The sequence below is a fragment of the Trachypithecus francoisi genome, unplaced genomic scaffold (genome assembly GCF_009764315.1).
Source record: "Trachypithecus francoisi isolate TF-2019V2 unplaced genomic scaffold, Tfra_2.0 Lachesis_group8, whole genome shotgun sequence".
NCBI classification, from domain to species: Eukaryota; Metazoa; Chordata; class Mammalia; order Primates; family Cercopithecidae; genus Trachypithecus; species Trachypithecus francoisi.
The window spans coordinates 61,092,005-61,104,309 of record NW_022681473.1 but is presented as its reverse complement, the minus strand read 5'-3'; the positions used below and the strand labels follow the sequence as shown (position 1 = coordinate 61,104,309).

Genomic DNA, 12,305 nt, shown 5'->3' with positions numbered 1-12,305 from the left:
TCTGGAGGAGTATCTTTGTGGCGTTCTCTGTATTTCCTGAATTTGAATGTTGGCCTGCCCTACTAGGTTGGGGAAGTTCTCCTGGATGATATCCTGAAGAGTGTTTTCCAACTTGGTTCCATTTTCCCCCTCACTTTCAGGCACCCCAATCAGACGTAGATTTGGTCTTTTTACATAATCCCATACTTCTTGCAGGCTTTGTTCATTTCTTTTTCTCTTTTCTTTGGTTTCTCTTCTCGCTTCATTTCATTCATTTGATCCTCAATCGCTGATACTCTTTCTTCAGTTGATCGAGTCGGTTACTGAAGCTTGTGCATTTGTCACGTATTTTCGTGTCATGGTTTTCATCTCTGTCATTTCGTTTATGATCTTCTCTGCATTAATTAGTCTAGCTGTCAATTCTTCCACTTTTTTTCAAGATTTTTAGTTTCTTTGCGCTGGGTACGTAATTCCTCCTTTAGCTCTGAGAGGTTTGATGGACTGAAGCCTTTCTCTCATCTCGTCAAAGTCATTCTCTGACCAGCTTTGATCCGTTGCTGGCGATGGGCTGCGCTCCTTTGCAGGGGGAGATGCGCTCTTATTTTTTGAATTTCCAGCTTTTCTGCCCTGCTTCTTCCCCATCTTTGTGGTTTTATCTGTCTCTGGACTTTGATGATGGTGACGTACTGATGGGGTTTTGGTATAGGTGTCCTTCCTGTTTGATAGTTTTCCGTCTGACAGTCAGAAGGACTGTCTGTTGGTCTGTTGGAGATTGCTTGAGGTCCACTCCAGACCCTGTTTGCCTGGGTATCAGCAGCAGAGGTTGCCGAAGATAGAATATTGCTGAACAGCGAGTGTACCTGTCTGATTCTTTCTTTGGAAGTTTCCTCTCAGGGGTGAGCCACCTGTGAGGTGTGGGGTATCAGACTGCCCCTAGTGGGGGATGTCTCCCAGCTAGGCTACTCAGGGGTCAGGGACCCACCTGAGCAGGCAGTCTGTCCGTTCTCAGATCTCAACCTCCGCGTTAGGAGATCCACGGCTCTCCCAAAGCTGTCAGACAGAGTCATTCGCGTCTGCAAGGGCCCGCTCTTTCCCCTAATGGACTGCAGCTGTGCGCTGTCCGCAGAGGTAGAGTCTACAGAGACAGGCAGGCTTCCTTGAGCTGCTGTGAGCTCCACCCAGTTCGAGCTTCCCAGCGGCTTTGTTTACCTACTTAAGCCTCAGCAATGGCGGGCGCCCCTCCCCCAGCCTCGCTGCTGCCTTGCGTATAGATCGCTGCAGACGGCTGTGTTAGCAGTGAGGGAGGCCGTGGGCGTGGGACCCTCCCGGCCAGGTATGGGATATATTCTCCTGGTGTGTGCCTGTTTCCTTAAAGCGCAGTATTGGGGTGGGAGTTACCCGATTTTCCAGGTGTTGTGTGTCTCAGTTCCCTGGCTAGGAAAAGGGATTTCCTTCCCCTTGCGCTTCCAGGTGAGGCGATGCCTCGCCCTGCTTCAGCTCACGCTGGTCAGGCTGCAGCAGCTGACCGCACCGATTGTCCGGCACTCCCTAGAGAGATGACCCCAGTACCTCAGTTGAAAATGCAGAAATCACCGTCTTCTGTGCGCTCGCGCTGGGAGTTGGAGACTGGAGCTGTTCCTATTCGGCCATCTTGCTCCGCCCCCCCTCAAATTTTTAAAACAAATATTTCTATGGCACAATCACAATAAAATAGTCATTGTGGAGGGATTAAGATGATCCATATCCTATTAAGCAACATAACATGTTCTGCATTCCTTATTAAAATTATGTTGATAGTTACAGAGAAGAATAACACTCTTATTTAACAGAAAAGCTGTGCTTAGATTTTCAGGTGACAACTATACTTTTCTTTTTCTGCTCTTTTTCCTTTTTAAGTTTTTTTCTAATTAAAATATTTCAAATATATATCATTCTCAAGGCAAAACATCTAAATTCCTGCTGTGGCACATAGTGAATTATACAAAACTCATACAGTTGTACCACAATCTTCATTTTCTTTAAAATAAACAAAAACAAAGTCTATACAATAAGCTAAACCTCAATCTTGGTCCCAGTTTCTTTCAAATGGAAGAATATCTAAGATTTTCAGATACACACTTTGCCCTTAATTACTTTTCTATTTTTAGTTACTAGAATAGTAACTGTTTACAAGCAAGAGAAAAAAATTGCCTCTCTATAAACTTGTATTGACATTTGTGTATCAGTCGCTCCCGGCCAACATGTCTGTGTCTACCAAGAAATAGCAGAACGAGTGAACATCTGTTTTAAAAAAGGAATTACTATGTGGTCGATGTGTTTTGAACCCAAATTTAGGTGCTGGGCAAACACAAATGAAGAAATCACCTTGTAATGAAAAAAGCAATACCTCTCACAAAATATTGCATGTCTTCCATTTGCGAGGACCAACTCTATCCCACATATTAACTATGTATTTGTTACTAGCACAGGTTGTTATGTAGATGAAACCTCACAGGTAGAAGCCCCCAGGGAGATGAGAAGACAAATGTTTCTTTTCAGAACTTTAAAGGTATCAGACTCTCCGTTAACCAAAAAGGGAAGGGCCAGGCGCATTAATGCAGATTCTCTATAGATCTACAGATACAAATGTTCCCCACAAAAGACAGCTTTGCAGGGCCACTTTAGAATATGTTAAATAAATATATTTTGGACTAAAATATTTTTATTTCCTTCATAGCTATTATGTTGGTTTTCAAAAATGTGTATATGATTCAGGAAAATATAGTAGAGATTAAAACATTTAGCTATGAAACAGGGAAATTAGATTCAATTATGTTCAGAATTATTAAGGTGCATCATCTCACTTAAGACACAAATTCACAATCGTGAATTTCCAGTTATTCTTATACCATAGATAAACCTGAACCAAAACCTTACACCTTATCTAACATAAAAGTTTTAGCAGAAATTTTTGGAGAAAATATTCATTACCCAAATTTATGCAATACATTTCTTAGATATAACACAAAAATTATTCATAAAAGAAAATAAGATGAATTAGATGTTATCAAACCCAAAATTATTTAAATATAAAGTTAGTTATATCTTAACAAGTTGTAAAGTCTACACAGAAAATTAGGTTTAGAAACACAAATAATGATTTAGAATTTTGGTCTAAAATATTTCAACCTTCTGTGCATCTTCCATACTCATTACTGCTCACTGAAGTCAGTATGCTTAACATGATTTAACAGTCTATATGAAGCAGAACGTTCACTGAAAAGTTAAAGTTTAAGGGAATGCTGATTTATTCTAAATGTTCTCTGTAAACCCTTATCTTTGTTGATGACCCAGGAGAATCAAATATCCTTGCAAAATCAAAAACCTTTTATTGTTAAGAACTTAAAGAACCTCTCCCTGATCGTTTTAGTTTTAACACCATAAATAATAGGATTTATCATGGGCAGAATAAGAAGGTATATATTGGCTACAAAAATGTGGATCTGTGGAGCAATGTGGTGGCCAAACCTACGGGTAAGAAAAGAGAAAAAGGCTGGTGTGTAAAACACCAAGATGACACATACATAGGAGACACAGGTACTTAAGGTCTTGTGGCGGGCAGCTTTGGATGGGAGGTTGAAGACAGTTAGAAGAATAAGAGTATAAGAACAGATGATCAATATGAAGTCCAGTCCTCCTGTCAGGAATGCTATGATTAGGCTGTAAGCTCTACGAATCTTGGTTTCAGTACAAACTAGCTTTATCAGGGCCATAAACTCATAGTCGGTATGTGAGATGACATTCATTCTGCAGTAGGAAAGCCACCTCAGGAAGAAGGGATGTGGACTGAGTAGTACAGCTCCTCTGAAAACCATAACCAAACCTAAGTTTCCAATCATTGTAGGTGTTAGGATAGTAGAATGTCTCATTGGGTGACAAATGACCACATACCGGTCAAAAGCCATGGCCAAGATAAATGCAGATTCCATGGTAGACAGAGAATGGATAAGATACATTTGAGTGAGGCAGGCTTCAAAGTAGATCTCTCTGTCATTGAACCAGAAGAGGCTCAGTATTTTAGGAAGAGTAGTAGAAGTAAGCATCAAATCAGCCACAGAGAGCATACATAGAAAAAGGTACATAGGTTCATGCAGTTTTGGGTCTGTCTTGACAATTAACAAAAGAGCAATATTTCCCATCAGTGACAATATGTAGACCAGGCAGAAAGGGACAGAGATCCATTTATGGGCAGCCTCCAACCCTGGAATGCCAAGCAGTAGGAAGATGATAGGTAGAAGATTGGTCCTGTTGAAAGCTAGCATTATGTAAGCAATGGATAGTTCATGTTTCTGTTGAAATTAAAAATCACAAATATTATAGATACATGAATACCAACCTTATTATTATTATTATGGACTGGGAAAGATGTGTACATTCAACAACATAGAATTGGCTATGGAATAATGTTCTCAGTAGTACCACCTTTCAATGAATCAGATGCATGTGAGTGTGCTTTTTTGGGTAAGAATAATTGACAGAAAAGTATTCTATGTGAGTATATATTACATATATATTTGTGATTTTTTTTCAGAAAGTATTGTTCAGCTGGCTAGATACATTGTAGTAGTATTACAGAGATAGCAATTGATATATTGACAAATATAGAGATATAATTTTCTACCATCTGAGACAGTCAAAAAAGAAAAAGAACAACTACCTTGCCATTTGTATTTTTAACTTTTCTTGTCTATTATCAGTGATAGTGCTTAGAGAAAGGAGGAACAGGAGATTTAGGAAATACTGAAAAGCAGCTAAGGTAATTAGCTGATATTTCAGAAGGAAGAGGTGTAAACAAAGCAGGTGCTATATTGGAAGGCAAATCATTGAGTTAATAAAGAAAATATCTTATTCTTCATAAAATCATACAAACTCAATAGTAAGAAATTATCATTTTACAAAGGATAATCCGATTTAGAAGATGTCTAAGTCTTGGAACCACAGTATTCATGCTACTATATACTTATGTTATTTTATAAATGATCAATCAGATTGAGAATGTACATAATGTATTCCTCAAAATCACACAATGCATGTGACTTGATTTTTGTTTCCAAAGTGAACTTTTGTAAAAAAATCATTGGCTCACAGATATCAGTTTTCAGAATGATTGGCTTAGAAAATATAAACAATTACTTTGGAAAAGTTCTAACAATACTAAATTTTAAATTGGTAAATCATTATTTTTAGTTAATAATGTTGTATTACATATTGGTAATTGGCCAAAAGAGTAGATTTTAAGTACATTAAAAAAAATAAAATTGACCCGGCATGGTGTCTCAAGCCTGTAATCCCAGCACTTTGGGAGAGTGAGGCAAGTGAGTAATCTGAAGTCAGGAGTTCAAGACCAACCTGGCCAACATGGTTAATCCTTGTCTCTACTAAAAACACAAAAATTAGCCAGAGATGCTGGTGCACATCTGTAATCCCCGCTACTTGGGGTCTGAGGCAGGAGAATCGCCTGAACCCAGGAGATGGAGGCTGTAGTGAGCCAAGATCATACCAGTGTCTCCATAAAATAAATTAAATTAAATCAACTATAGGAGATAATGAATATGTTAATTTGGTTGACTATAGTGATCATTTGTTGTGTATATGTTTATCAATATAAGTATATCAAAACATCATGTTGTACACCCTAAATGTATACAATAAAATAAATTGCTATTTTGCTTGAAATATCAATATATTAATATAAAGAACCTATGGAATTTGAGGAATCCTTTTTGTATGAGTGAAAGTAATCATGTTAAGAAAAATAAAGTTTTGACCAAGGTATATCAGGACTAAATCCAATGGCGAGATAAATCTCAGCTTGAATATTGAGTTAGTCTTCTTCTATGTCACTTTCTGTAAAGTCAAAAAGTACCTTTCAGACAGCCACGAGGCTGAGAATTCACTCCTTAGGATTTAGTTTGCAACCTCCATCCTAGGCTTCAACATTCCTTTTTCATGGAAGCAGTGACTTCTCCCCCAAACTAGCCATCTCTTTACTTCCTATAACCTGTTTATCTTACCTCTGTAAGTAGATGGTCTCGCTTCACAGCCAGAGATTCAGCTGAATGATGGCTATAAGGACAATAGGTGTCCTAATACTTCTAATCCTGGGGGACAAGAGGCCTGCAAGGAACATATTCTCCCTCTCTCTCTCTCTCTCTCTCTCTCTCTCTATATATATATATATATATATATACACACACACACACACACACATATACACACACACACACATATATATCCTCTCATTAGAATGCTGTTTAGTTCTATCTTTCCCAGTCTTTCCAGGCAAAATATGGTCTCTTAAAGGGATTCAATCTGGTTGTTCTTTACCACCTGAACTCTGATCATAGAAACCAATAAGAGATGGTCTCTAGACGCCAGGCCTCTTGAGATACTTTATTTCTTGTACTTCTTAGACTTAAGTACATGCAGATGTTGTAAACTAAATGCTTCTTTAGAACATATGTGATGAGACATGAAGGGACTAGAGGACATCATGGAGAGACTGGCCTGTTAATTAACAAGGGTGATCACATTAATATCCTCATATGTCTCCAGATATCCTGAAGTAACTTACCTAAACTGTATTTAGCTCCAAAAAACAAAGCTACAGGAAATTTCCTACCGGCTTCCTGTTCCCGAATCCCCCTGAACTTTACTTGCTTGATCAAGGACACGATATGCATTATCATGTATAGGTGCATCATTATTTTTATTTTGGTTAAGATGGTATGTAAATACTGTATTTGCTTTCCTACAGATATGTTCCTCAATTTTTTTCTTCTCTAATATTTCAGGAAGGATAGATTTTGGAGGCTATATTTTCCAGGATAACAGATCATCTATCTTCTGCAGAGTTTGTTCAATAGGGACACTGACAAACAAATATTAGAGAAGATGAAAGAGATGTCAGGGTATTTTTCCCAATGTTTTATATTCTTCAACTGCATTTAGCCCATGGTTCTAAATCCTGCCAGAGGGGACTGCTATGTTTTCAGTTTCCACTGAGAGATTCACACCTCTGAATAATGTATGACTACACTATTGCTGCCTTTCTATTTCACTGACCTAGAGTCACATTAGAATCATTTCTTCCTAATTTCTGGGAGTCTTCACGGTCAAATATTTGACTTTTCAGCAATTCTGTAATTTGTGTAAATAGTTGTCTGCAATAAGGATGCCAAACACTAAATATTCAAGTGCTTTTGGTTATCTCATTAGACTCTGACTAATATACTATAGAGTTAGAGGTTTCAGTAATTGGTTGAGGTTTCAGTAATCTGTTTATTTAAGACATTGAACATTGGCATAGCATTGCCCTCATAGTTATCTGATTTTAACGATTATGAAAGAAACAATTAAAAACCACTAATAACCTCAAGATAATAAAGGCCATATGTGAAATACTCACGGCAAACACCACAGTCAATCACAAAATATTAAAAAGCTTATTCTTTAAGATCAGGAACAAGGCAAAAACACCTGCTTTCACCACTCATGTTAAACATAGTACTAGAAGTCCTAGCCAGAGCAATTACACAAGAAAAAGAAAGAATAGGCATCCAAGTTGGAAAAGAAGAACTAAAATTATATTTGTTCACAATGACATTACCTTAGTAGTAGAAATTCACAAAGATTCTATGTACACATAGAAAGAAGAAAAACAAAATCAACAAGCAAAAGTCAGTTGCATTTCTGTGTGCTAATCATGAACAATCTGAAAAAGTAAAGTCAGAGAATAATGTCATTTACAAACATATCAAAAAAATAAGAATAAATTGAAGCAAAGTAGTGAAAAACTTGTAAACTGACTATAAAATATTGCTGAGGCTGGGTGTGGTGGCTCATGTCTGTAATCTTAGCATTTTGGGAGGCCAAGGTGGGTGGATCACCTGATGTCAGGACTTTGAGACCAGCCTGGCCAACATGACCAAAACCCATCTCTACTAAAAATAGTATTTATACACACACACACACACACACACACACACACACATACACACACACATTTTGTTTATCCATTCATCTGATGGACATTTGGGTTGTTTCTACCTTTTGGCTGTGTGTGTCTATATATATACACACACACACATATATATGTATGTGAGACTATATATAAATATATATATGCATGCATTTTAATATGATTGAAACTTAAAAGGAAGGAAATTCTAACACATGCTACAATGTGGATGAACCTTAAAGACTTTCTAAGTGAAATAAGCCAATCACAAAAGGACACATGTTGTATGGTTCCACTTATATGAGGTACCTAGAATGGTCACATTTAAAGACAGTATGTGAAATGGTAGATGCCAGGGGATGACAGGAGGGAAGAATGAGGACTTAATGTTTAATGAATATAGAATTTCAGTTGGGAAAGATCCAAAAATGTTCAGGAGATGTATGGTGGTTATTGTGGTGATGGATGCACAACAATGTGAAAGTACTTAATGTCACTGAACTGTATACTTCAAATGGTTATAATGATAACTGTTATATGTATTTTACTACAATTTTACACACTTAACAGTGAAATGTCCTTTAGGTACCTTTAGTCTTAATGCTAGAAACATGAGTGATGATTATGTAGATATTTTTTCTTTATTATTAGCATATAAATATATATTTAAAAAAAGAAACATCAGGGAAGGCTTTCTTCAGTTGACACTGAGCTGCATCATAAAATATAAGTAATGGTAGGAAGTGTATGACAATGATATATGGGCAGTAAAAGGTATTTGAGGAAGAAAGGAAAGCATATGCAATAGTATGTAAGTATATACCAAACATAATATAGTCTGTTTTATTTACAATTTAGTATGTAGATTTCTAATTTGACACCATCTGTTTAGTGCCCATGATGAAACAAGAAAGCTGGAGGCCCTAAATAATCAGAGAAATCTGAAATGGCTGTGCACTCAAACAAGACGAGTGATTTTGTTTCAGTGTTTCCCAGGTATCAAAGGATTCTAAATAACTTAATTATGAATCTTTATGCAAATGTTTTCTAAGGAAAAGTTAAGAGAAAAATACTAAATAATGATGATAGAATAAATGAGAGTTATGAACATTAATCTAAATCCATCTAATCCAATTTAAATTTATTGAACACACATTACAAATGAATGAATAATTGTGTCAATGAAAGAGATGAAAGTAGTCACTACATTCTTATCACGCTTCTATTGCATTTCCATAGCATTATCTAATTTTCTACAAGGCTTTAATAATGTAAACAATTTATGGCATGAAATTAAGCAAAATATTCCACAGAAAAAGGAAAAATAATATTGAAGTATGGCCATATTTGCTAAAACAAAATAGAATCAAACATATTCATTATATAAACATCAAAAGATACAAATTTTACACAGTTGCAAATATATTAAATAAGATATAATGGGTATTTCCTAAAGTTCTTGAAGCAAGTCAAGAGTGGTGAACTTCGGAAATCATGATCATTGAAGGAAGAATAAAATAACCTTTTTTTTTATTGAGTGTTTTCTCTGTGCCATTTCAAGTTACACATCTCATGTAATTCTCACACAACCATATAAAGCAGGTTCTATTATCACTTATTTTGATATATTAGGAAACTGCAGCAAAAATGAAATAAATGGAAATAAAGATAACCAGGGAAGAATACTGGACTAAGACCCAGGCAGTCTAACTCCAAAGCCTGGACCATTAACCAATAAACTATTAAACTACTCAGAAAAAGTATGGAATCTAAATGCTACAAAATATAATATGTGTTCAGTTTAGACATTTATCAGGAAGATATATGTTTAATTAAAGGAAACAAAACCTAAGCCTTCTAATCAAGGAATGTTGTTCATCAGTGAAACTATGAGACTGAAGACTGGGGAGGTGAGGTGGGAATGAAAATATAAAAAAAAAAAAAAAAAAAGGAGGATCCAACAGATACATAGGGGAAGGTTAATCTCTTCTTCAGTATTTACTAAATAAAAACTCTGAAACAACTTGTTTAATTACAATTTTTGGAACTTATAGTAATCTGGTAAATAACAGAACTTTCAGATAATGAATACTATTCCTTTTATGAGAGTAACAATAGTTAGTTATTTTCCCTACATCATCTCTTGCATTTAGATTTATTCTTCAACCATCTCTCTTGGTGATCCAAATAAAATCAAGCAGCTTTGACCCTTAGCAGTTTAAGAACATGCTCCCGTATTTTCTTGGTCCTTACTCCGTACACAATGGGATTGAGAAAAGGGGGAATCAAAAGGTACATATTTGCAATGAAAATATGAACATGTGCTGGCACGTTTTTCCCAAAACGATGAGTGAAAATTGAAAACCCAGCTGTGGAATAGAAAACAAGGATGACACAGACATGGGAGCCACACGTGCCCAAAGCCTTGAAGCTAGCTTCTCGAGATGGCAGGCGGAATACAGAGCGCAGGATGAAGACATAGGATACAGCAATGAGAATGACATCACATGAACCAATGATAGAAGCCATACTGAGGCTATAGCTTTTGGTAGCACCTATGTCCATACATGCCAGCTTCACCACAGCCATAAACTCACAGTAGGTGTGGGCAATGATTCGAGTTCTGCAGTAGGGCAGCTGTTTCAGCAGGATGGGATGTGGAGAAAAGAAAGCTACTCCCCGACACACGACAATGATACCCATTATAGTTATGCGACTGTGTGTGAGAATGGTGGCGTGGCGCAGTGGGTCACAGATAGCCACATAGCGGTCAATGGCCATGGCGAGGAAGAAGCCAGATTCCATGGCAGTAAAGCTGTGTATGAAGAACATTTGGGCCAGGCAAGCATCAAAGGCAATGTCATGAACTCTGAGCCAGAACAGACAGAGCATGCGGGGCAGTGTGGATGTGGAGAGGACAAGGTCAGTGACTGAGAGCATGCAAAGAAACAGGAACATAGGCTGATGGAGGCTTCTCTCTGCCCTCACCACGGCCAGGATGGTCACATTCCCCACCAAGGCCACCATGTACATGGAGCAGAAGGGAATCCCAATCCAGGCATGAAGATGCTCTAGTCCTGGGATGCCCATCAGCAAGAAGGTGACAGGAGATGGACAAGAAGTGTTGAGAAGAGGCATATTTTTATTTTCTTTTGCTTTCTTTATGCATTCTTCTGAAAATAAGGTTACTATGATAATATGATCACAATCATATGCTGATAAATGGGGTGATTTTCTTCAGAAGAATCTTTAATTATCTGTTGTTGTAAGCAATCCAAATTCATAATCTGGAGTGTTTAAATTCACTAGGACCAGAATAATAAAATGATTACTGACAATGTACCAAATTGTTGTACATTTTATTGCTGTACAAACTCTTGTAATACTGAAAGATAACTCTTATAAAATGTCATATTATCATAGGGACCTATAAGTCACGTTGTCTATTCATTTCCACTAAAAGATTCCATCTATAGAGTCATACTTGTACTTCATCCCACGAATATTTCCTGCGCAGTTTTTCCATAAGAAACAATGTTCTAGAAACTGGGGATAAATACATGGATATATCAAGGAGGTAACACTCTACAAGGAGAAGGAAGACACCATAAGATGATACATAGTGACTAGTGTGTATGGTTATTAGATTGGGTAGTGACAGTTGTCACATTTAAGTTGGAACTTTATGATGGAGCTTTAACTATTCAGAGTCTGGGATATTATATATTCTGGTAATAAAAATATTAAGAAAAAATGTTATGAAGAAGGAACAAACAGGAAGGACAAGGAGGCCAAGGCTTCTAAAACTTAGGAAGCAAGAAAGAAAATCATGGGAGAAAAGGATTATTTATCCCTTTTATCAGCATCTTCATGTCTTCACTGTTTCCTCTGCCCATTGTAGAAAAATGTCAGTTACATTAACAGTTATATGAAAATATAAAAAATTCTCTGCTTCATTTCCTTTTACCAGGACTTTCTGAAAAATACCTGTTTTTGTATCAATTAACTGGTTGCCAAATTACAGATGTTATAGGTAACAATCCCATAGCTTGTCATGTTTTCCATCTATATTTTATTGTAAGCTCTCCATATCATTTATTTCATAGCATTTTCTTAGATTTTCCTCTATGTTCCCCTAATCTTAGTTACCTGAAAGCTCTAAATATAACATATTTACTGTTTTACCAAAAATGTTGAATCCGGTGTCAAATATGATACATGCTTACTAAATATTGAAGACCTGTATTTAGTACCACCCATAAATTGGAGCTCATAGAGTGTACTTCAGATATCCAAATGTGAAAGATGCAAACTGTTACTCCTAAGG

The 12,305-nt window shown here is 36.7% G+C and overlaps 2 protein-coding genes across 2 annotated transcripts; both read right to left on the bottom strand.

Moving 5' to 3' along the window:
• Window positions 1–3,335: 3,335 nt before the first annotated feature.
• LOC117081320 (olfactory receptor 52D1-like) lies at window positions 3,336–6,791 on the bottom strand. The gene is made up of 2 exons (XM_033207138.1): window positions 6,769–6,791; window positions 3,336–4,281 (listed from the first exon to the last, which is right to left on the bottom strand). Exon 2 carries the CDS (start codon window positions 4,278–4,280, stop codon window positions 3,336–3,338), a length of 945 nt encoding a protein of 314 aa, XP_033063029.1. The 5' UTR covers window position 4,281; window positions 6,769–6,791.
• A 3,380-nt stretch (window positions 6,792–10,171) lies between these two features.
• Window positions 10,172–11,116, bottom strand: LOC117081318 (olfactory receptor 52D1-like). Its single transcript, XM_033207137.1, has one exon. It carries the CDS (start codon window positions 11,114–11,116, stop codon window positions 10,172–10,174), a length of 945 nt encoding a protein of 314 aa, XP_033063028.1.
• Between the last annotated feature and the right edge of the window lie 1,189 nt (window positions 11,117–12,305).

Coding starts and splice junctions, on each gene's coding strand:
- LOC117081318 (XM_033207137.1), bottom strand. CDS start 11,116: ATGCCTCTTCTCAACACTTCTTGTCCATCTCCTGTCACCTTCTTGCTG.
- LOC117081320 (XM_033207138.1), bottom strand. CDS start 4,280: ATGCTAGCTTTCAACAGGACCAATCTTCTACCTATCATCTTCCTACTG.